Below are 21,543 nucleotides of genomic sequence, written 5' to 3' on the forward strand. Positions count from 1 at the left end.
CACCCTGCCATGGCCTGGGATTGAACACCTTATTTACTATTTAAATAAGAATTAATCATATTCACCACACTGCCATTAACATAATCCATTAAGAACGTGGGCAAAACTCACACAAAAAAAACCCCATCCCACCTACCTTCAAACCCCATGAAAACAGAAAATCAACACAAATTTTAATATTTATATATTTTAAATCAAAACACAATTAAATATAGTATGTTTTAAGTACATGAATGCTTGGGTATGAGAGAAATAAGAGGTGGTACATAGTACCAAAAACCTATACACAGCCTTTTTTGCTTTTTCATAACAATACAGTGTGTCTCTATACAATCAAATATTGCAACAGAATAACACTTTCTAGTCAATCAAGATATTCTGAACATTGGAAATGATTTGAATTCTTCGCATAGTGATTTCTTTGCACAAGTTTGAGGAAAAAAGCAATCATTAGAGTAAAAAAAAACCCAAAATAAAAGTGTCATATACTAAAAATGCAGCAGTAATGTAATGGTGAGACACTGAGTACTTCTGCTACCCTGCAAAATCGATTTGCTGGGGGGAAAAAAACCAGGTGCTGTGTAACATGGTAAGTGTTGACAGTGTCAGGAAGAAGGCCAGAGGTCATTAAAAACTGTTTTTCTTTGTAAACCAAACATCTGGAATTAGATACTATGTTGGGTGGAGGATGACAAGCGATGGAGAATGGCAGCAATTCCGTTTTTTCCTTGCTCGTGGGATGGTGGAGCAGCCTGCAGGGTCCAACCTGCTGCAGGACCAGCCCTGGATCTGCTCCGTGCTGGAAGCAGGGGAGGTGTGTGTGGTGTGTGTGCAGGTGGAAGAGCTCAACAAGGAGGAGTTCCTGACCCTTCTACACTGCCTTCAAAGTTAATGCAGTTATGAAGTAAAATACATTTATCTTACAGTTGAATACTCATCTATTTCAAGTAACGGAAAATTAAACTTAGAACGTTCCAGGTCATTCACTGCCAATGGATTCACCCCACAGCTCTTCCAATTCTGTGTTTAAAAATTACAAGCAGTAGAACTAGAAACTACAGCAAAACCTTCCCCTCTGTTGTGGCCTCTGTGTCCCATTCCAGATATTTTGCTTAAAAGTCTTTTTTTTGAGACAGGGTCAAGTATTTGTGAAGTCGATCACAGTTTCTCAGTGACACATTTGTAAACTGCATCTTCATCTCAGAATCATCATTACTGTGAATGCCACATACACCAGGGAAAAGTGTTTCTTCACTCTCTACAGTGCAGGTCCAGGATTGCTTCTTTTTCATTCTTCCTTAGAAATGAGGGAGATTCCAGGTTGGAGTAACAGTGCTTTGTTTTTATTGGCTGTGTTAAAGAATCCACAAATGGGGAAAGTTCACTCGTTCTCAAAGTGGAAAACCAGATTTCCTGTCCTGGAGTTTCTAAAATCATAGCTGGAAAAGGGAAAAACAGTTCATTTTACCCTAAAACATGCAAGGTAATTGTTCAACAGAAAGACATTTTGTATTTAAAAATGTTAAGCCAGTTTTGTTTGAGTTTGGGGAAGAAAAAGCCCCAAACCTAATCCAAACACATTCAACCTTTTGATTACTTGCTTAATTGAATCCAGAGCATCTGCAGCCATTTGAGATTTCTAAATACTCTGCTGAGTGACCTTTTATCCAGGCAGACTGGAACTGGATCATTTGCAGCCAAGCTATTAAGTGAAATCATTACACAAGTCATTTAAATGTTACTTCTCTATTAGAAAGAAAACACTCACACAGTGAAACTATGGATCCACCCATTTGGATCCAATAACTGGGCTTTGGCACATGTTTACCTTCAATAACTGAACACAATGCAAGTTAATTTTTACTAACTCACATGCCTGAAAGTCAGAAGTACCAAAAATTAACTTGCTGTCACCAGTATTTCACAAAATCCAACTGCTACCTCAGAACTGGGCTTTTTTAGGTAGAGAACACATGGGCTGTACAACACCACAGCAACAATACACAAACCTATGGGCAGGGTTCCTGTGCTTTTTAAAGGCTGGAGACAGAACGGTGTAAATGAGTGCACCCAATGAGAAATTCACAGCTGTGGGGTTTTACTGACACTTCAAGCAGAAATATCACTACTGATTGAGAGGACACAGCAAGTGTCAGCCAAGTAAGGAATTACACTTCATCCAGCAGCACAGATCACCCTTTTAACTAATTAGGCAGTTTGCAGACTCAAACTAAGACAAGTTTAATGCTTGCACAGGAGAACCACCACAGCATCTGTTGAGAAATTCCTACATCACACGTAGGCCGAAACACTTCCAACCTTCATTCCTTCCTCTTATGCTCTGCTGGTTTGAACGTTTACCAGCGTGGGTTTCAGCCACAGGAGGAAGGCAAGTGAGAGCTCTGCTCCTCCCACAGCCTGGCTGGAGCCAGCTGAAGGCAGCAGCCTTTCCACCCCCTACCTTGGTGACCTTCTCCAAAGGCTGCTCACACTGCGCCTGCTGCATGACGTCGTTGACAATCATCTTTGCTATCCTCCAAGCCATCTCTTCTTGAGCCTGAAAAACACAGCCCAAAACACACATAGCTTCAGGTTCTTCAAAGCCAAACACAGTGCTCTCAGCACAGCCTTGGAGTCAGGGTAACTTTCACAACTCCATAACCTGTACAAACATTTCCTCCCTTGATGGAAACGCACCTGGATTCCAAGCAGAAGTTAAGTTCAATTATTGTACTTAAGGCTTGATGCAATTTCCAAGAGAGTTAGTGGAGATTTTAGATTTATCTCTTGGTGATTTGCCCAAGAGCCCCTCAGAGGGGGAAGAATGCAGCCTGGAATCCATGTGCAGTGGTCACTTCACCATAAAAATCAAACAGCACTTCCACCCCTACTTACAGATATATAAAACCACAATAAAAAAATCCCTGACTGCAAGCACACACTTAATTGTTCAACCAGCAAGCACTGGCAAAGACCAAACTAGTTTCACACATACATGCAATCAAATTATATTTAGCACACAGAGTCTCCCTGTTCTTGGTGCAGCAAAAAGATACTCAGAGGTAACAGCCAGGATTAGAGAAATAAAGTATTGATGTTCTTAATCTAAAGTGTAAAGTCACAAAAAGAACATGAAAGGGGACACACCTCATCTGTATTTCCTTGAACCCATTTCTTCATTGCTTGTGAAAACATGGACCCTGGTTGAGATAGAAACAGCAAGCAAGTTATGTCAGCAGAGGAGGTACAAAACTGATTCCTGCCACCCTTCTGAAGGGTTTGCTCTGCAAGAAGGACATGGAGGAGTGGCAGGAGAGACGAGGGACTGCCTGGAGCCATTTGGACACTGAGCCTTTCCCAGAGCTGAAAAGCAGCACCAGCAGCAGGTCCCAGCCTGGGTGGGAAGCATGTGGAGAGCTGCAGCTCTTTTTCATCTCAAGACCAAAGCTCTGAAGGTTTGATCAGCAGCTCAGCTGCTGACACTTCCATCCCTGCCAGGTTCCATCAACAGCTCCAACTCCCACAGGCTGCTCATGCTCCCCAGAGTCCAGCTGGACCAGAAAAGCAGAATTTGGATAGGAAACTGGGCCAGAGATGGGTTTTGCCTCAGTACAGGCCAACCCCCTAACAGCATCTCTATTTGGCTTAAAACAGATCTGGAAAGAGTCAAACACTTTGCCTATCTTAACTCCAGCAGGGAAGAGAGCAGCTCTGCAGAGGTTTACAGAAATGGAGAGAAAGAGCAAAGCAAACCTTTTGATTTTTTGACATCAGGCTCTGGTTCAGATTCTCTGATGAACTGTCCCAGGTCACTGACTCTTCCAAATGTCATCTTCCTGAGGAGAGGAGAGAAGAACCATGTGGGTGCTCTAAAGGACTTTGGCATTATGGAAAGCTATACTTGGCTATATTTTGGAATCAAAGAGGAACAATAACTAACAGGAAGAGAAAAACCAATTAGAAATATTTTCCTGGGTGTTAAACTACACTACTGAAATAAATTTAGTGTCAAATATTAAGACATGGACTAAGATCTTGCATTTAGGCCTACTCTCCATGCAGGGGGACACAGCAAAAATGAAACAGAGGTGAAACAAGTAACCAGAAAGGAAACAATACACTGAAATGAACCTTACCCTGCATATGTTCGTTGATACAAAGATTCTGGATCCAGACTTGCAGCATCTACAATTATTGCTTCATCAAAATTTTTCAGGATTTTAACATTAGCCTTTTTGACACTGGACTACAAATAAAAATTCTAAGTATTAGTGCCCAATGCAGACAACTACAAGCTTCTTAACAAAACTGCAATTTTAGTGCTTCTAACACTGATAAACCTCCAAGAGTATAAAAGAATTAGTGTGTCTACACAGCCTTGAATTCCCAACTCACAGGACACTGTTTTTAGCAGAGGGATGATAAAGTTCTGTGGGCAGAGGCAAAGGCACAAAGGCCAGGTCAGCACAATCAGCTCAACAGATCCGTGTGCGCTCGCAAATCATTTGTTGTGAGTCTGCAACATCCCTCTCCTGCTCAATTCCCAAACACAGATGCCTCCCCCATGCACAGAGAACAAACATTTATCTTCTGGCCTGGAGTATTTATATAAGATTAAGGGAAGATAAAAAAAAAAAAAAAAAGGCAAGGAAACATCAGAGCGACAGCAGGGAGGGCACAACACACAGCGATCCATTATCGCCTCAGCACGGAGCAGGAGCACCAATGGCAGCTCCTTTCCTGCTGCTCTTTATGCAAAAATATGCAGAGACCCAGAGATTCTCCTATTCACACAACAGGAATGCACAGCACAGAAAGCAGCACCTCATTTCCTAAATTGCCCAGCCAATTACCAGCAGTTCCTCCTGCTCAGAGGATCAAGCAGCAGGAGGCTTCAAGAACTCAGATTTTATTCCCCACTTCACAGCTAGGGAAGGAATATTCCCTCCTTGCAAATTAGGAGGTTTAAAAATAGTACAAGCAGGTAGTACAGCTTCCAAGTAGCTGGAAAGCCAGGACATGACTAACATTGGTGTGGATACTGGATTTGAAGCTCAGGGTAGCCCTGCAGAGTTCAGTAACAGCAGCACTCGCTTGGCTCTTCTGTTCTCAGCTGGCCTTGCAGTTTCCAAGCTGCCCTGGTTACAGGCTAGCCAGAATCTGTTCTGTGTTTGAACAGATTGATCCCTCCAGCTCTGGAAATGAGTTTATTCTACAGGACAGAAGATCTGGCACTTTAAAATAACCATGCACACAAAGCTCACATGTTTATATTTAAATTTGGTAGCATATTCACAAGTGTCAATTTTCACCTAAAGTTGTAACTATGGTATTGACAAAATAATGTTATTTCTAATAATAAGCATTCTTAGATATTATGGCATCATGAAAAAATCTTCAGTAATAGTAACAGCTTAATAAAGACATCAGTGATGTAAAGAAATAAGAGCAGCACAGGCAGCAGAGACACTTCTGACAGAACTGAGCTGCAGGTAAATTAAACACATCCTAACACAAAACAGGCTTTAAATCAAAGTGGAATGGTGTTTCCTAACAGGGTAAAAATGTGGATATTGACACAGAAAACCCAAATTGGTACCTGGGAGGCAGAGCCATCCGTGCTCCCCATGAAATCAGTGTCAGGAGAGCTACCAGGGCCATGAATACTCAGTGCAGTGTTCCCTCCTGGGAACTCATCTCCTCGTACTGAATGGATGAGGTCATTCAAGTATTTGTAGTAAAGGTTGCTGGACAAGAAACCAGGTAGGAAAACCTGAGAGATAGGAAAAGTTCTCTTTAATCAAGGCTGGGCTGCATCATTAGAGAAGAGCACACAAACATCTCAGTCCTGGTGTAGATGGAGCACAAGTAAAAGCACCCAAGCATGGAATTACTGTGGATTAGCAACTGCATTGCTTTAAATTTCAATCCTGCTGCAAAATGAACAAACCCAACTGCCTATTAATTAAATCCCCCAGTAACTGGAACTGAAGTTCAGGGAGGTTTTCCCCCCCATTGACAGGCTTTACAGTTATTCTGTTTCACAGTTCACAATTCTCTGCAGCTCCAGAATCAAATCATTCATTTCTGGTATCTGGGTATCCCAGAGTTACATTATTAACCACAGCACTGTATTAGACTTGCAAACAACTCCTACCAAAAGGAAGGAAAATTTTCTAAAGATATAAAATAAGCTGTTGATAGCAATTCACATGGGAGGAAATTCTGTTACTTCCATTAAACTGCAATAATCACCCAAGACAAACATTTCACAGAGCATTAACAGCAGCCAGTGGGTGGTATCTTCAAATCAGGCTGGGGAAAAAGAGTCTGGCAGATTTTCCAGGTAACAGAAAGTCAGTGAGGGAACAGGACAAATCAGGGGCACACTGTGGAACCCCCACATCACCTTCACTAAGTGAACCCCACTCTGAAGAAGGATCTCACCGTCTCCATGGTTGTCCATGCCTGCCTTAAGGGAGTGGTGAAGCAGTTGGGGAGAGGCCCCCCCTCCCTGCAGATGTTGGATTCAATCTCCAGCCTCACAGAGTCATCAAACCCCAGAGGATGTGTGGCCTGCAGGGAGAAGTACCTGGGGCAGGGCAAGGAAACAACACAAACAGGATTTGCAAAGCTCTGCAAGTGCTCAGTGCTCACCTGCCCCCCAGATACTGCAAAAAAAACTGGTCCTCACTGACTACAGGTGAGACACCCCCCTCCCAGAAACAGATCTGAGAGCCCTGCCCTGAAAGATGAAAAACAGGGAATGGAAAACAGGAATGGAGCAGGAAACACCCAGGACTCCAAAGCAGCATTGGCTCTACAATGATCAGTGCTCATTGGATGGGGGAATGATTGATGAACCTCTGAGTGAAGCATTTGCTTCCTCTCCAATTATTATTTCTTCCTTGGGTAATAACTCAAGTGTGGTAAAGCCTCACACTTAAGAACAAACATTTCCTGGAAGCAGTTGTGCTGTCTGTCTCCCAGCTGTCTTATTGCTACAGTGAAGCACAAAGTACAGGAAGAAAGTTCCTCTCCTGAAAGTCTGATATTAAAAAAGATCTGATTGCTTCCTTAAAAAAGGAAATATTTCACATTAGTAAGAACAAGCACTAGTTGGCTTTTAATACATGTGAGAACAGTTTCTACAGCCTACTTTATAGGGATTAACAGTATCTGAACATCAAGGTTTTTCTGCAGAGCTGTATCTGCTGTAAGGCTTAAACCCCTTCCATTTTCAAATGTCAACCAATCAGCTTTGATATTTCCCAACCAAACTAAAGCAATCAAGTCCTGAAACTCCTGAGTTATGTTTAAGAATGGAATCCTTGTAAGGATTTCTCCTCATATATATCAAAACACATGAAAAGTTCATGTGTGCAAACACATCAAAAGCCACCTTGATAAAATGCACCTCAGCAGAACAGCCCCAGAGTGCAGAGAAATTCCTTTTGCACAGCACAACACACAAGTACAGAAACAAAGGATTGTAGAAGTCCCTCACTTGTCATACAAAATCATGGCATCATTCTGTGCTTCTTGCCCATCATACTGGCCTTTCTTGGCAGCAAGCTGAGACTGGAAGTTATCTGCTGCCAACCAGAACTGCAGTACATTAACTGCATCTTCCTTCTCCATGTACTGGAAAAGAAATCATAAAAAGAGGAGATTAAAGAAGTTTTAGCAAGAAACTGTTAATAATTTTTAAACTTCCTTCTTCCCATTTAGAACAAGAAACATAGGGCATGTATTAATGATGCAAAGTTGTCACCAAGACATCATTTTTTGAATTTCTGTTTCAGACATATTTAGCTTGCTTGGAAGGAAAAAAAAAAGAAAAAAAGGGAACTTCTGACATTTCTTTTCTGTACTTAGTTTCCAAAAAACTATTTGTCTGATCCTAGGACAGGAAACACCATTTTCATGCTACATTTAGCTTACATTGAGCTCAGCACATTGTCTCAGCTTCCCAAACTGCAGTTTCAAACTGTATCAGCCTGTCAGACTGTCAGGACAAGCATGCCAAGAGCTGATTCCTTAAAGGTGCAGGAGCCTGAAACTGAAATCTTTCACTCAACCTATCACATCACTAAAGGTGCCCTCTCCACATAGCACTGGTTATGATTTGTCACCTGCAGTAACACTTCAGGCTCTTACAGTCACTACAATGTGAAGATCAAGATGACAATGTCAAAGTTTCTACAAAGCAAAGAGACTCTGAGAAGCACTCACTAACTGGAGAGGAAATCACAAATACTCATTCCACAACACAATGGACAGGTCTGAACATTTGGATTAGTTCTGTGTGGGGGCAGAAAAAAGTTCAATGCATTTTCTCTCAAAAAAAAAAAATACACCTTGAGTTTTTTATTATGTTTAGAATCATAGAATTACAGAATTTTTTGGGTGGAATGGGACCTTAAAAATGACCTTCCACTATCCCAGGTTGCTCCAAGCCTCATCCAACCTGGCCAGGGCCTCCCCACCTCACAATTCCCTCCCAACATCCACCCTAAAGCCATCAAGGAATGAACAGATTTTTTTCATCTGCTAGAAAGGCATCTAAAAGCAAACCCAAATGTTGACACTCACCTCAGAGAAATAGAAGAGGGCTGACTCACAGAACAGAATGTCAGCCAGATACACAGTCCCACTGGTCAGCACCTCGATCTGGTATTTACAGAAATGGTGACTCCGCAAAAACTCACTAAAGTGCCTGCACAGAGACAGCACAATCACTGAGCAGGTCAGCAGCACCCAAGGACCCTCAGAACCAATCAGCAACTGCCCAGAATTCTGATACTTTTGGTTGGATAAAAGCAAAACAAGCAGGAAATGAGATAAAGAACACAACAGTGTGAACAGCCAAGTTCAGCAAGAGTGGATTTGGAGGAGGGAGCTGAGCAGTTTCAAATACAGCAGGAAAGTGCTGATATTATTATGTCTCCATAAACATTTTGAACAGAACCTTTAGCCCAAGAGACACAAAAACCCAAAGCATTGCAGCAACTCACTCTTGTTCCATTGCATTGAACACTATGGACTGTGCTGTAACAAAGCAGTTGGGATCCACCTGGCCATCCTCCCCACAGATCTTTGCTGCAAAGCAAGAGCAGGTTCATTTTAACATGGATTTGGTTGAAAGGCATGAGCAAGGACTAGTTAATGAAAAATTGCAGTTCAAATCAGCTGGTTTCTGACTGAGCCAGCTTTCAAAGCTGGCCAAATAACAACATGGCTAAAATATCTGATTGAGACTCATATCTGGATCCCCACCAAGAATTCTTTCCCTAAATTACACAAAATCTGAAAGTTTTTATGAGGATATTCACAGCACTGCTGAAAGTTAGGTCCTCTGATACTTGTAACCTCCTATCTTTTTATAGCTGCCTTTAAAATTCATAAAAATAAATACAAGTAAAGATAAATTCAAGATAAATACAAGTGAAGTATCAGAGACATTTTTATGGGGACAGAGCACCTCTGAAGTGAGGAAGCAGTTATTCATTCTTACCAACTATGTCATTTCTCATTGCTTCTGTAATAGGGATTGGTTTAGCAGCATCTGGAGAAATATATTTGGTAAAAGTCTTAACTGCATCCCGTTCTATACCTGTAGGGAAGAAACACAGAATCAAACTTGGAATCCCTTGGTATGAGTGAGTAACAAACATTTGCTCTTCAGAAAAGCAGGTGTCTAATTCTCAGTGATGTTTCCACTGCAGGATATTCATATTCTGCTCCTGACCAGCTGCAGGGACTGTGTGATCTCCAACCAGATCACAACAAACCCAGCATGGACTAAGATGGAATAAAACAACACAGCTCCAAATTTTCCCTACCACTACACAGGGCAGAACCCACTTCCTCAGCTGCACACCACAGTCCCAGAAGCAACACCTTCCAGGCAAGTGGAATTCCCAATTTTTAGCCCTCATCACAGAGAAATCATTTGAATTATACAGAAATTACTAGGAAAAAAATCTTAAAAATAATATGCATCAAACAAGTTGTGTTCTTTACACATCAGCTTTTGAGACTTGGGACTCTGCTCTGGAAGAGAGAAAAAAAATTACACTCAAATTCTTAGATTTCTCAATAAGACCTTGTGTTTTCAAATTCTTTTGGACATCAGAAAGCAGAGATGCTTTGATGACTAAAACATCATTTTCTTTGTTTAAGTGACTTTGGGGCTGAGGTTACTGTGTAGGCACATGATAAATAACTACATGAGAAAGACAAACAGCAAGAGAAAGGGATGCAACACGAGGAAACAGTTGGGCAAACAAAAGGAACCAATATGAAGAAAGAAGTGTTTCCTTTTTGCCTGTGGACTTGCACAAATGAGGGAGGACTGAGTAGATGCAAAGTAGAGAAACATGTTACTGTGCATGTAGCTCACTACCAAAAGGAAATATTTTAATTTCATTCTTACTTCCAGCAGCCTCTGAAGAGGTGGAATCCAAATGACAACAAAGCAGTTACAAGGGGAGGAACTCTATCAAATAAATCCAAGAACAAAAACAGTACATTCCACACATAAATCTCCACAACCACTTATGTCATTTTATGTAATACAGGATATTTACCTTCCATGGCAAGTTAATTATCATTTCTGAGCCCCACCATCCAAACTTTCTGCAATTCTTTTAAGGTGGGGTGGGATGAGTGAGAGAAGAACTAGACATAGCAATGTTCACTAATTTTCTTATGAGTACACATGGAAGAACAGAAGCAACCTAAGCTCATTGAGTACACAATGATTTTGAAGTCTCTTCAGCAGCTTTTTTATTTTTAAACAAGTCAAACAATACACAGCTCAAACTGTCCAGCAGCAAGTTAACATCAGTGATACATAAAACTTTCTTCCTTTCAACATCACACTGCTAAGGACCTGAGAACTGAGGCAGCTCCCTGCACAAAACCATTCCCCATTTCCCCCCTCTCCAACCAAAGGGAACACACAGCACTTACTTTTCATGAGTTTTCCTGACAAGTCCTTTAGTGCAGAGGAGGGGCTGTTTCTGTTTGATACTGAAAGCTTGGAAGATTCTTGCTGATCAGCTGGAAGAGAGTGAGTCCCTGTGTCTGGTTTGCTCAGAGGCAGAGCGGCGCTGCTGCGGCTCTCCCTCCCCGGCAGCCCCGCGTGGTTCTGGCTGCTGGCAGTTCTGTCAGGCTGGGGCTGCAGCAGCTGGGCCGTGCCAGAGCCCTCCAGCCTCTCCTCCAGCCACCCAGCAGGAGGAGAAGAGGCCAATTCCTGCTGTTTGGAGGGGGACACAGGCTCTGCCAGGGAGCTCTGCTTCACCGTGTTCAGGCTGTGCGCGCGGATGCGGGACCAGGTGGTGGAGTGGAAGCTCTCGGCCTCTAACCAAAATTTCACCAAGTGCTCCATCCTGCGCAGCTCCATGAACTGGATGAAGTAAGGGAGGGCTACACTGTCCTGCAGGACTTGTTCAAGGGTCTTGGAAAGGCTTGATTTGGTCTCTTGAGCCTGGTAGTTCAGACACGATCTGCCTGAAGGAAAAGGTGAAAGGGGGTGAGTCCTTATTGTACCACACACACGAGGGGCTTGGATTCTAAAACAGTGCAACTGTGAAGAGGCAATTCCAACACAATAACAAACTAAAGGAATTGTCTGCTCCCTTCAAACCCTCCCAGGGTAACACAGATGCTACTGTAACAGCAGCCACACCTTCATTACCCATTTGTTTACCTAAAACCAAGGGATATGTAAAACCAGGAATACAGAGAATAAAAAGCAAAGCTGCCATTATCCCAGCCTTACCTAAGTCTCCAAAGTGAGCAGCTTCCATGTGACTTGGCTGCTTCTTGAGGGCAGCTGTGCGGCTGCTGGAGAAGGAGTCCATGTTGGCAGAGATGGCATTGATGGCCACATGGCTTGGTCCTGCAGCCTCCAGCAAGGCATGATTCCTGGTGCTTCTCTGAGGGGAATGTACTGGCATTGGAGCTGCAATCAAGACAGGAATTGTTAAAGCACAAAGACCCCAAGAGCTCTTCTAAGCACCCCAAAATACACCAGGGAGGTGGCAAGAGTCAGTCTCAATAAAACCTCACTGTAGCACTGCGTGTCATCTTTGATCAAAGATCTGATTAAAGACCACAAGTTTTATTATTGCAAGAATAAACTCACTCTCATCCACCTCTGTTTTCCTTATTCAGCAGCAAATCAAGAGATGCCACATCTAAGTTTGCAAGTGAAATATTCCTGACCCTTCCTGCTTCCTTGATAACCACTACTGTAACAACTTTATACTCTGTCAACAATTTAGTTTAATTCCAATGCTCCTGCCAATCCATTTCCATGCCTTTTTGAGAGCTAAAATGTGTTTTAAAATCCTGAACTGCAAAGCTATCTGTGAGGTTTAATATGAATTATTTCTCAAAAATATTTTTATTGCTTCTGCTTGGTGGCAAGAGAAAAAAAAAAAAATAACAAACAAAAAAAAGCAATAAGGAAATACCTCTGATGAAACCCAGGTTATAAATTCAAACCCCTCTGGCTGTTTAGGACACAAGTGGCTGGAGCTCAAAAAGAACAAATAAGAACTTCCTCACAAAAAACTCTGCTAATTGTTGATTGATGACAAAGCTGAAAAACCCCCCAAGCACGCTCACAGCAGATTCCAAAGCTCTCAGGAAGCTGTGTCAGATGAGGATGGTCATGCAGGGACACCTTACACCTCTGACTCAAAAATAAAGCACATCAGATGAGCTGATTATCTCAGCACCTCCCAGGGATGTGTTCCATCAAGGTGTCAGGCAGCTTGGGCTTCATGACTTCCATGCTGCAGCACTTTACTTTTATTGCCAATTTTATGACAGCAGTGACAATTTCACACTTAGATGTCACAGCACAGATACCTCAGGAGCAGTGGAAACATTTAAATTATTGTGCATTTGCAGGATTGGACACCAAGACACCACTTGCTGCTTCTTACAAAGCCTCTGGGTATTTTATACCAGCAATAATGGAGAAAATACCTTTTTAACAAGGCCAAGGCATGGCAGCAGTGGGAAAATTTGGTGGAGGTTACTTCTGTGGTGCCACATTCCTCATGATGCTACAGGCTTCTGTCAATCAGATTCAAATTTAATTTTATATTATGGACATTTGAGAAAAAAAGTGCTCTACTCCAAGGATAAACAAAAGTGTTCTCTGCTGCAGCAGCTCACAACGTGCCACATTATAAATTTTCAAGTTTATTTTTATTTTCAGTCACCAAACTGCTAGTTGCACTGAAAGGTAAGGTGTGGCTATGAAATGGATTTGAAAGGAGACCACCAAGGTGAAAATAGCCTGAATTTTCTCTTGATGTGCAGATAACACATTACCAAATACAGAAAACAGGATTTCGTCTGAGGGTATAAAGGTAACAGATCAGATTCTGGCATTTACCTCATCTCCTTTCAGTACTGCAAGAAAATCTGCTTTGGATACACAAACTGTTTTCCTACAGATTATAAATCTCTTTTCCAGCAAGATCTTTTCTCCTTTCCTAAGAGATTTAGTACAAGACCTCTGCACCACCCAGAGCAGCAGCAGAATGGCTCCTTCAGGATTTGGATCTTCAGCCTCACAAGCCCCATCCAAGTTAAATCTGCAGCTTCTTCTGCAAATCAGACACAGTGAAGCTGCACTTTGCAAACTCCAAAGGACACTGCACCTGAGCAAGAAACTTCAGGAGCAATTTGCTGAGGATAAGGAACAAGCACCACATGCAAGGTGACCGGGCTGATCACTTTGAATTAAAGCTCATGCCTGACATAACTTAATAACTTTCTGTACCTACAGATTCAGCAAGATGAGGAGGAAAGATTAGTTACTATAAATAGCCAGAAACAGAATTAACTTCTGGGTTTGGTTTGGGTTTGATGCACAGGTCAGATCTGTGCTCAGGAGTAAGGAAGTGATCCTGTTGGGTAAGATAAAAATGGGGGATGATGGCAGAGATCTGAATTTACAGACAGAAGTTTGATCTTACTTTTAATTGCTTTCACATCTGTGGTCTTTTCTTGTTCTTTGCTTTTCACTGTAAAATACAAGGGAAAATGTTAATGCTATTTTGGGTCACTGATGGCATTTACCTGAGAATGGACATAGAATTCCTAACATCAGCAAGTATCAGAGGCAGATGGAAACTATAATTTTGTTAAAACTGATTTCTCATTCAAATTGCACATCCAGTAAATGACAGAGGCTTTCAAAGCTTTTCTGTTGACTTACTTTCAAAAGCAAAACCTTATCATCCATTAATTAAGCTTAATGAAATACAGTCTGTTAAATTTCCATGGAGGAAGATGTTTGCTGTCTATAGATTAAAGCCACATTCAGGGTGACTTTAATAAACAGCACTGAGAAGAGTGGGAAAGGTGTGTTTTAAATGCAGAGCACTGGCAGGTGAACCAAAAATCACCTAAAAACAACATTTCACTTGTGTTACAGGAAGAGCAGCACAACACCCAACACTGAGGAGATGTGAGCTGCTTCCATGCACATGATGGACAGCACAGAAATGCTCTGGAAACTCCCTGCAAACAGTTAATTCTCTCACAAACAGTCTTGCTTAATCATCATCAAACCCCTGGTGAGCAACTAATGGGGAGATAACAGTGTAAAAAGTTGTGATGGAAAAACGCTTTGAGGATTTATTTTTTTTTAATATTACTGTTTTTTTAAGGAAGATCCTAAAGGAAGTGAAGGAGGAGATGTGTTCAAAACAAAAATAAAGAAGCCCAAGCAGCACACAAACAGGATGGCAGAGGTGATATTGGAGAATGTGATGTGCCAGGGAGGCTGCTCCAGGTAAGGATTATTACTACAAATAGGTCAAACCTGCACAGACCGTGGAGCCCTTCCTGAGGTAACCACAAGGCACAGCCCAGCACAACCCCACATTTACATCACAAAACACATCCACAAAAACCCACCCAAAGCGTTCCTATTCCGACCTAAGGATGTTCAATATTTCAAAGGGGAACTCCAGGCTCCGGTTACATAATTGCCCCGGCCCGGTGGCTGCAGCACGAACGCTGCAGGGCTGCACATGGGCAGCTCAGGGTGGAAAATATCAGCTCCAGGAGCACGTTCTGTGACACAGGGGTTGAAGTGTCCATGAACAGAGGGATTCTCCCCACGCTGACCTCCTGCAGCAGCAAGGGTGAGCAGCCTTTACATAACAGGAGACAAATCACCGAGGCACAGAGGGAACCAAGCAACCTCTACAAACTCCCATCTCCCCCAAATCACTCCAATATTTCACCAAAGCCGTTGCTAGCTATCAGCACTAATTCCTGGGTTTCACACAATAAGCCTATTTTCAGTTTAAATACCTCTCTTCCTTCTTTCCAAGCTACTCAGTTCCTCCCTAAATACCTACTTACTACTGGAAATATGAACTCCTTTCCCACACAGGCTGCTTCTGTCCCCAGCAGCTCTGAGCACGACCGAGCGACATCAGGAACAGGAGGGGACAAACTCAGCTCTGATCCAGGACAAGCCCAAACTGTAGAGAGTGAAGTTTCACCACATGAATTCACTTTCACTTCCCCCAAAAAGCGGATGCTGTGTGGTGCCTGTGTGAAACCAGAAGGAACCACAGGACAGGGACTGAGGGTGAGATTTCCAGTGGCCAATCCCATGCCAAAGGTTGCCAAGCCAGCACGTGACGTTCCAGAGTTTTAATTCGCATCTTGAAACGCTCTGAACAAACTCAAAAACCATTCACAGTGTGTCAACAGCACACAATAAACAAAGAGAAACTGCTGAGGGCAGCCAGGCTGTGGGACTGCACGTTATTCCCAAGATATCCCCAGGGATGAGCTGTTCCACTGGCAGCAGTTTCATAACCTGCCCTCAAGCACCCAGCTCACCTGTTACACTTTTATTTCCCAACCCATAACCCTCAGCCTGCCAGACCTTTATTTTAAGGTCCAAGCTGTAAAAACACTTTACCTTCAGTTTTGATTTCTCTACAGGTCAATTGCTTTATGATCCTTGCTATGGTTTAATTTTAAATTAGTTTTAATTTCTACCCACTGCAATATCCTCTTAAACAATGACAGCTCACCCCAGGAACACTGGTGTCTGCAGGATTTTGAACTGCACGTGGCCAGAGTTTTATCCTAAGCCTCAATGTGCTGCTTTCCTCACAGCTTCAGTTCAAATCTTCTCTAAAAGCCAAATCTAAAACCAGAGATCACACCAAGCAGTGTTTGTTTTATGCACAGCCCAGATGAAAGGTTGCTTTTCTCCTCTCCTTCATAGAGTCTCTCTCGGGCATTTAGTGCTGATTTGCCTCTCTGACCAAAGATGCTTTAATCAAAGGAACACAGATCCTCAATTACACTTCTCAGATAATCAGACCTTTCATGGCTTTCTCCCTGAGAAAGTTTCTACCCAAGCTGACCTTGTCCCTGTGATCCCACGTCAGGATGGAACCTCAGCTCCACAATTATCAACGAAGCAGCAGGAGCTCTTTTGGAAGAGTTTATAACCACTACCAAAGTTTTATTCTGCAGCCCAATATTTGCATATTAACACCCCAAAAAGGATTACGGCACTTGCAAAGCCCTCAGTGGCTTCCAGAATCTTCAGATCTGCTAATAAGAACAGAAGTTTAGACTCATTTCTCCCACAACTACTGCACTAAGCTCCCCAAAGAGTGACATTTTCAAAGCTGCTGCTTTGGCTGAGCAAGATCCCGAGGATGTGTGAGCCAAGAGCATCAACATCACCCCAGGTACCAGGTTCTTGCCTCCCAGGATGTGCATTTTGGGTTCAGTAACCCAGAAAGGCTTTAGAACAGCACTGCATCAGAAGATCAATGCTCACATTGCTTGAGCTACAGCATCACGAGGAATCAGAACTTTCCCAAGAGGCCCTTCCTAAAAGGTCCCACTCACAACCAAAACCATCCAAACCACATCTGGGTGGGCTGAGAGCACAGCGTCCTGCCTGCAGCACAAGCACAAAGTGCTTTAAAAACGCTGCACTCCCAGAGAACACTTAAACTGCACCCATTTGTGCTGCTGGAGTACCATAAATATTTCAGGAGCCCTGGATTTCCCAGCTTGTGCTCCCTAACACAGATCTGTTGATCTACTGCAGAATAATCTGCCAAGGACTCCTCTGGCTTCACGGAGAGCTCAGTGCATTGAGGTCCCTTTCTCACTGACATTTTCAGCTGCTGCTGTACATTCTCAGCCCATTCTATTTTTCACAAAGCCGGGTATGTCAGCGTTGTTAAAAATCACCTGTAAAGGGCTCAGAGGCTCAAACCTTGCACGGAGCGTGGGAGGTGCCACAGCCCCCTCCCGCCCCGGGCACCGTCCGGAGCCGCCGGAGCGCCCAGAGCCGAGCCCCGCCCGGCCCCGGCCCCGAGCCCTCCCAGCCCCACGGCTGCCGGTACTGACCGTCATTGGCGGGGCCGCCGCTCCTCAGGGCCCGCGCGTCCTCGCGGGGCCCGGCGGCGATGCCCGGAGGGGCAGGGCCGGGGCCCGGCAGCCGCGCGGGGGACGAGCCCGGCGGCCGCCCGCCCGCCGCCCCCCTACCTTTCCGCCTGAAGAAGGACATAGCGCCGGGGAGGGGGCGAGGCGGCCGCCGGGGCGGGGGAAGGCGGGAGGGAGGACAGCGCGCCGGGTTCTATGAATGAGGCTGCAGCGCCCGCCCGCCGCCGCCGCTCCCTCCGCCTCTTCCTCCCGCGGCGGCGCCCGCGGCCGCCATGTTGTCAACACCGGCCCCGCGCCCGCTTCCGGCAGCGCCGCCCGCGCGGCACGGCGGGATACGGCCGCACTCAACATGGCCGCCCCGGCGTCGCGCCCGCCGGCCTGTGGGGGCGGGCGGGGCCGCCATGTTGGGTGAGGGCAGGTGGGGCGGGGCGGCCATCTTTGATCAGGGCGGGGGCGCCGGGCGGTGTGAGGCGGTGGCCGCCATCTTGGCTGAGGGCACGGGCAACCTGGGGACGCTGCGGCAATTTGGGCGAGTCCCGAGGGCGGCGGGGACAGGAGCCCCGAGGGCAGGGGACAGAGCTCCGAAAACGGGGGACAGCGAGCCAGCGCCCTGGCACGGCCGGGAGAGGTGGAGGGAGACCTCAGGGACGTGTCCCCAAATGTCCCCTTGGGGCATGGGGACGGACAGATGGCGCACGGACAGCCGGACACCCGCCCGTCCCTGCCGCTCCTTCATTCCTGTGTCAGCACAGCCAGAAATCCCTGCGGGGACACGGGATCCATGTCCCATAAGTCAGTTCCGTCTGCGCCCCGAATCCTGCTGCAAAAATCCTCTGAATCACCCTCCCGAGGCAGATCTGCTCTTCCCTCACCTGCCAGGGCCGTCTGTCACCGTGTCACAGAGCTCAGGTGCACACCCGCGATCTCTGAGCTCACAGCTGTACACACAGTGCGCCAGGACTGATGCTGAATGCTGGTTTGTGTGTGAGGAGCTGGAGCACGCAGGGCAGCGGTGCCACCCCGGTGTCACCCGGTGTCATTCAGTGCCACCCCGGTGTCACCCGGATCCATGTGAGGTCACTCAGTGCCACCCCGGTGTCACCCGGATCCATGTGAGGTCACTCAGTGCCACCCCGGTGCCACCCCAGTGTCACCCGGATCTATGCGGAGCCACCCGGTGCCACTCCAGTGTCACTCAGTGCCACCCCGGTGTCACCCGGTATCACCCGGCTCGATGCAGGGTCACCCGGTGCCACCCCGGTGTCATTAAGTGCCATCCCGGTGCCACCCGGTGTCGCCCCGGTGTCACCCAGTGCCACCCTGGTGCCACCCTGGTGTCATTCAGTGCCATCCCGGTGTCACTCAGTGCCACCCAGATCGATGCGAGGTCACCCGGTGCCACCCCGGTCTCACTCAGTGCCATCCTGGTGTCACTCAGTGCCACCCCAGTGTCACCCGGTATCGCCCGGCTCGATGCAGGGTCACCCGGTGCCACCCCGGTGTCATTAAGTGCCATCCCGGTGTCACCCGGTGCCACCCGGATCGATGCGAGGTCACTCGGTGCCACCCCGGTCGCACTCAATGCCACCCCGGTGTCACCCGGTGTCACTCAGTGCCATCCTGGGGTCACTCGGTGCCACCACGGTCTCACTCAGTGCCACCCCGGTCTCACCCGGTGTCACCCGGTGCCACCCGGCTGGATGCGGGTCCCCCCGTGCCGCCCGAGCCGTGCCCGAGCCGTGCCGTTCACGATCATTGCGGGAGTTCCTTTGCGCCGCCTTTCATCCGAGCATTCCAAAGCTCTTTACAAACACTCCGTAATTAAGACTCATCAATTGTAAATAACATAAAAAGTACACGGGGATCTTGCAGGGATGGAGGCGTCTCCTGGGCGGGATGGTGCCGCTGATCAACACCCTCTAGCAACCGCATTTTCTCTTTTGATATTATTTTTGTTAACTGGTGCTCTTTGATACAGTTTTGTACACATGCCCAGAGGCTGGCTGGAGCATAATGAACTATTCTATATGGTTTCTGCATAATGAATGGAATTATTTAATTGGCACATAACCTCAGAGACTGCTAATAGACTAAAACATTCAGAAGATGAGCGAATTGGAAAGAATGGGATGACTCAGGGAACACCAAATTAACATCTTCTGCCAAAAATTTTGCACCCAGTCCTCTCGGGTTTCACGGTATACATGGGGGTTGAACAAGGATGCAATGATTTATACAAGAGTTTGACATTAATTACCTTCTCTGCACTGAAATTTCCTCTCATTTTTGGGAATTCAGAAGGGCTGGAGCTCCAATCCAGAGTTGCTCATTCAGCCTTGGATCTGGATCTGACCTGGGAGTGTGAGCGACAGCAGGTGCTGGAGTCTTTAACAGAACATGACAGTTTAATTATCTGAGCAATCAGTTAAATGTGACTTCAGGACATGGGTTGGCCAATGCCAGAGAAGCTGAGGGACTCCTCCCTAAATTAAAATTAAAAAAAAAAAAAAAAGAAGAAGAAAAAGCTGTCTCACTCCTTGATTTTTTTTCCTCTCCACAGCTTGAAAAATAAGGAAACTTTAATATTTGAAAAGATCTGAATGGAATGATCGTGTTTGGACAGATACAATAAAGTAGAATTTTTTGTTGCCTTTGATAATTAATCACAGGACAGTGCTCTGCTCCATTACAGCACAAAACCACAAATGTAACAAATGTTAGAGGCCATTTCTCCCATCTCTGGGACAGTCCATTTATTCCCATGATGCTGGGATTCTCCCTCATATATAGAATTCTCACTACTTTGGGTATACAAATACCCAAAATTATATGAGTAAGGATTTAACAGCTGAGAATAAATAATAATGTCTTAAACACATCAGGAGCCAAAGATGCACAAAAAAGGTGCACAGAAACTCACAATGCCTTCAATTAGAGACTTATATTTTTCTCCTATTTTTTTTTTAATGGGGAAACAAGTGTCTGCATGCACACACAAAATTCCTGGCAAATTTGGCTGTGGCTGACCTCAGCCCTTGAGCCCTCATGGGAACGGGAGGGTTGGTACCTGCGCTGAGCATTTCAAAGAAGGGAATTCTCCCACGTCCCAGCCTGGCACAAATTATCTGCTTTTATTGAAACATTGCAATCCCTCCCTGTCTCCTTCCACTGAGCACATTCCCAGCGAGGCAGGTTTGTTCCTCCTGGGCACAAGCAAGGGGTGAAGAGTCTGCCTGACTCACTGGGTGAGTTGAAACTCGAGGTTTGAAGAGTAAATTTGGGGTGTATTAAAAAAAAAAAAAAAAAAAAAAAAGAAATAAAAAGAGTGCCAGCAGGAAGAGCTGTGTTGGTGACCTGAGAAGCAGCACTGAGCAGGAGAAAGCAGAAAATCCCCGACTCCAGCTCCTGAGCTCTTCCCAGCCCTGTCCCAGGCTGCTCCTGCAGGAACGGAGCCTTTTCTGAAGGGCTTCGGAGCCACTCCGGAATTATTCTGAATTAGTGCCAGCCAAGGGCTCGCTGGCACCTCCACTCTGCCCAGATGGCATCGCCAGCGCTGAGGGACTCACCTCAGATGAACTTTCTCCACTCCACAGTGTTCTCCTCAAGTTCTTGGCCATTCTGTGGAGTCATAAATACTTGAAAAATAATCATCTAGTTTAACAGCGTCCTCTGTTTCCCCGTTCTTTTTTTCCTCACCTTTTGCTTTTCTGGATGCCTCAAGGAGCACAAGAAGCGATGCAGCACATGACAGCAATCGGGTGTTTCTTCAAACCAGGGGACAAAACCAATGCTGAGTGTGATTTTGTCCCTTCCGAACTTTCCGAGCAGCATCCGCGGCGTTTCTAAAATCGGACACAGACACAGCCCCACGAAGCACAAACGCTGCGTGCAGACAGGACCCTGCCCGAGCTCTGCCCGTGATTTCAGCTCGGGGAGCGGAGGATTTCAGGGGAGCGGAGGATTTCCCATCGCTGCTCGGCACTCCGGGCGCGCACCAGGAGAGGGTGCCAAGCTCCCGGCTTCTGCTGCGGGATCCGCACGGGCTTCCCAGCACTCGGAGCGCTGCGTTTA

General features: G+C 45.5%; 1 protein-coding gene across 3 annotated transcripts; it reads right to left on the reverse strand.

Annotated features, from left to right (window-relative positions):
• Positions 1-167: 167 nt before the first annotated feature.
• On the reverse strand, positions 168-17,521 carry AKAP10 (A-kinase anchoring protein 10). 3 transcript variants are annotated; one of them, XM_033078173.1, is made up of 15 exons: positions 17,437-17,474; positions 14,007-14,054; positions 11,789-11,971; positions 10,978-11,517; positions 9,518-9,616; positions 9,018-9,102; positions 8,596-8,719; positions 7,508-7,644; positions 6,448-6,592; positions 5,600-5,773; positions 4,137-4,246; positions 3,754-3,836; positions 3,148-3,200; positions 2,462-2,557; positions 168-1,439 (listed from the first exon to the last, which is right to left on the reverse strand). In XM_033078173.1, the coding sequence occupies exons 3-15, from the start codon at positions 11,964-11,966 to the stop codon at positions 1,434-1,436; spliced, it is 1,830 nt and encodes a 609-aa protein (XP_032934064.1). In that variant the 5' UTR covers positions 11,967-11,971; positions 14,007-14,054; positions 17,437-17,474; the 3' UTR covers positions 168-1,433. The 3 variants fall into 3 exon arrangements, with proteins under 3 accessions (XP_032934064.1, XP_032934065.1, XP_032934063.1); XM_033078174.1 differs by lacking the exon at positions 168-1,439 and having other exon boundaries at positions 2,222-2,557; positions 17,437-17,521; XM_033078172.1 differs by lacking the exons at positions 168-1,439; positions 14,007-14,054 and having other exon boundaries at positions 2,222-2,557; positions 17,437-17,512.
• Between the last annotated feature and the right edge of the window lie 4,022 nt (positions 17,522-21,543).

Source organism: Catharus ustulatus, chromosome 22, assembly GCF_009819885.2.
Source record: "Catharus ustulatus isolate bCatUst1 chromosome 22, bCatUst1.pri.v2, whole genome shotgun sequence".
NCBI classification, from domain to species: Eukaryota; Metazoa; Chordata; class Aves; order Passeriformes; family Turdidae; genus Catharus; species Catharus ustulatus.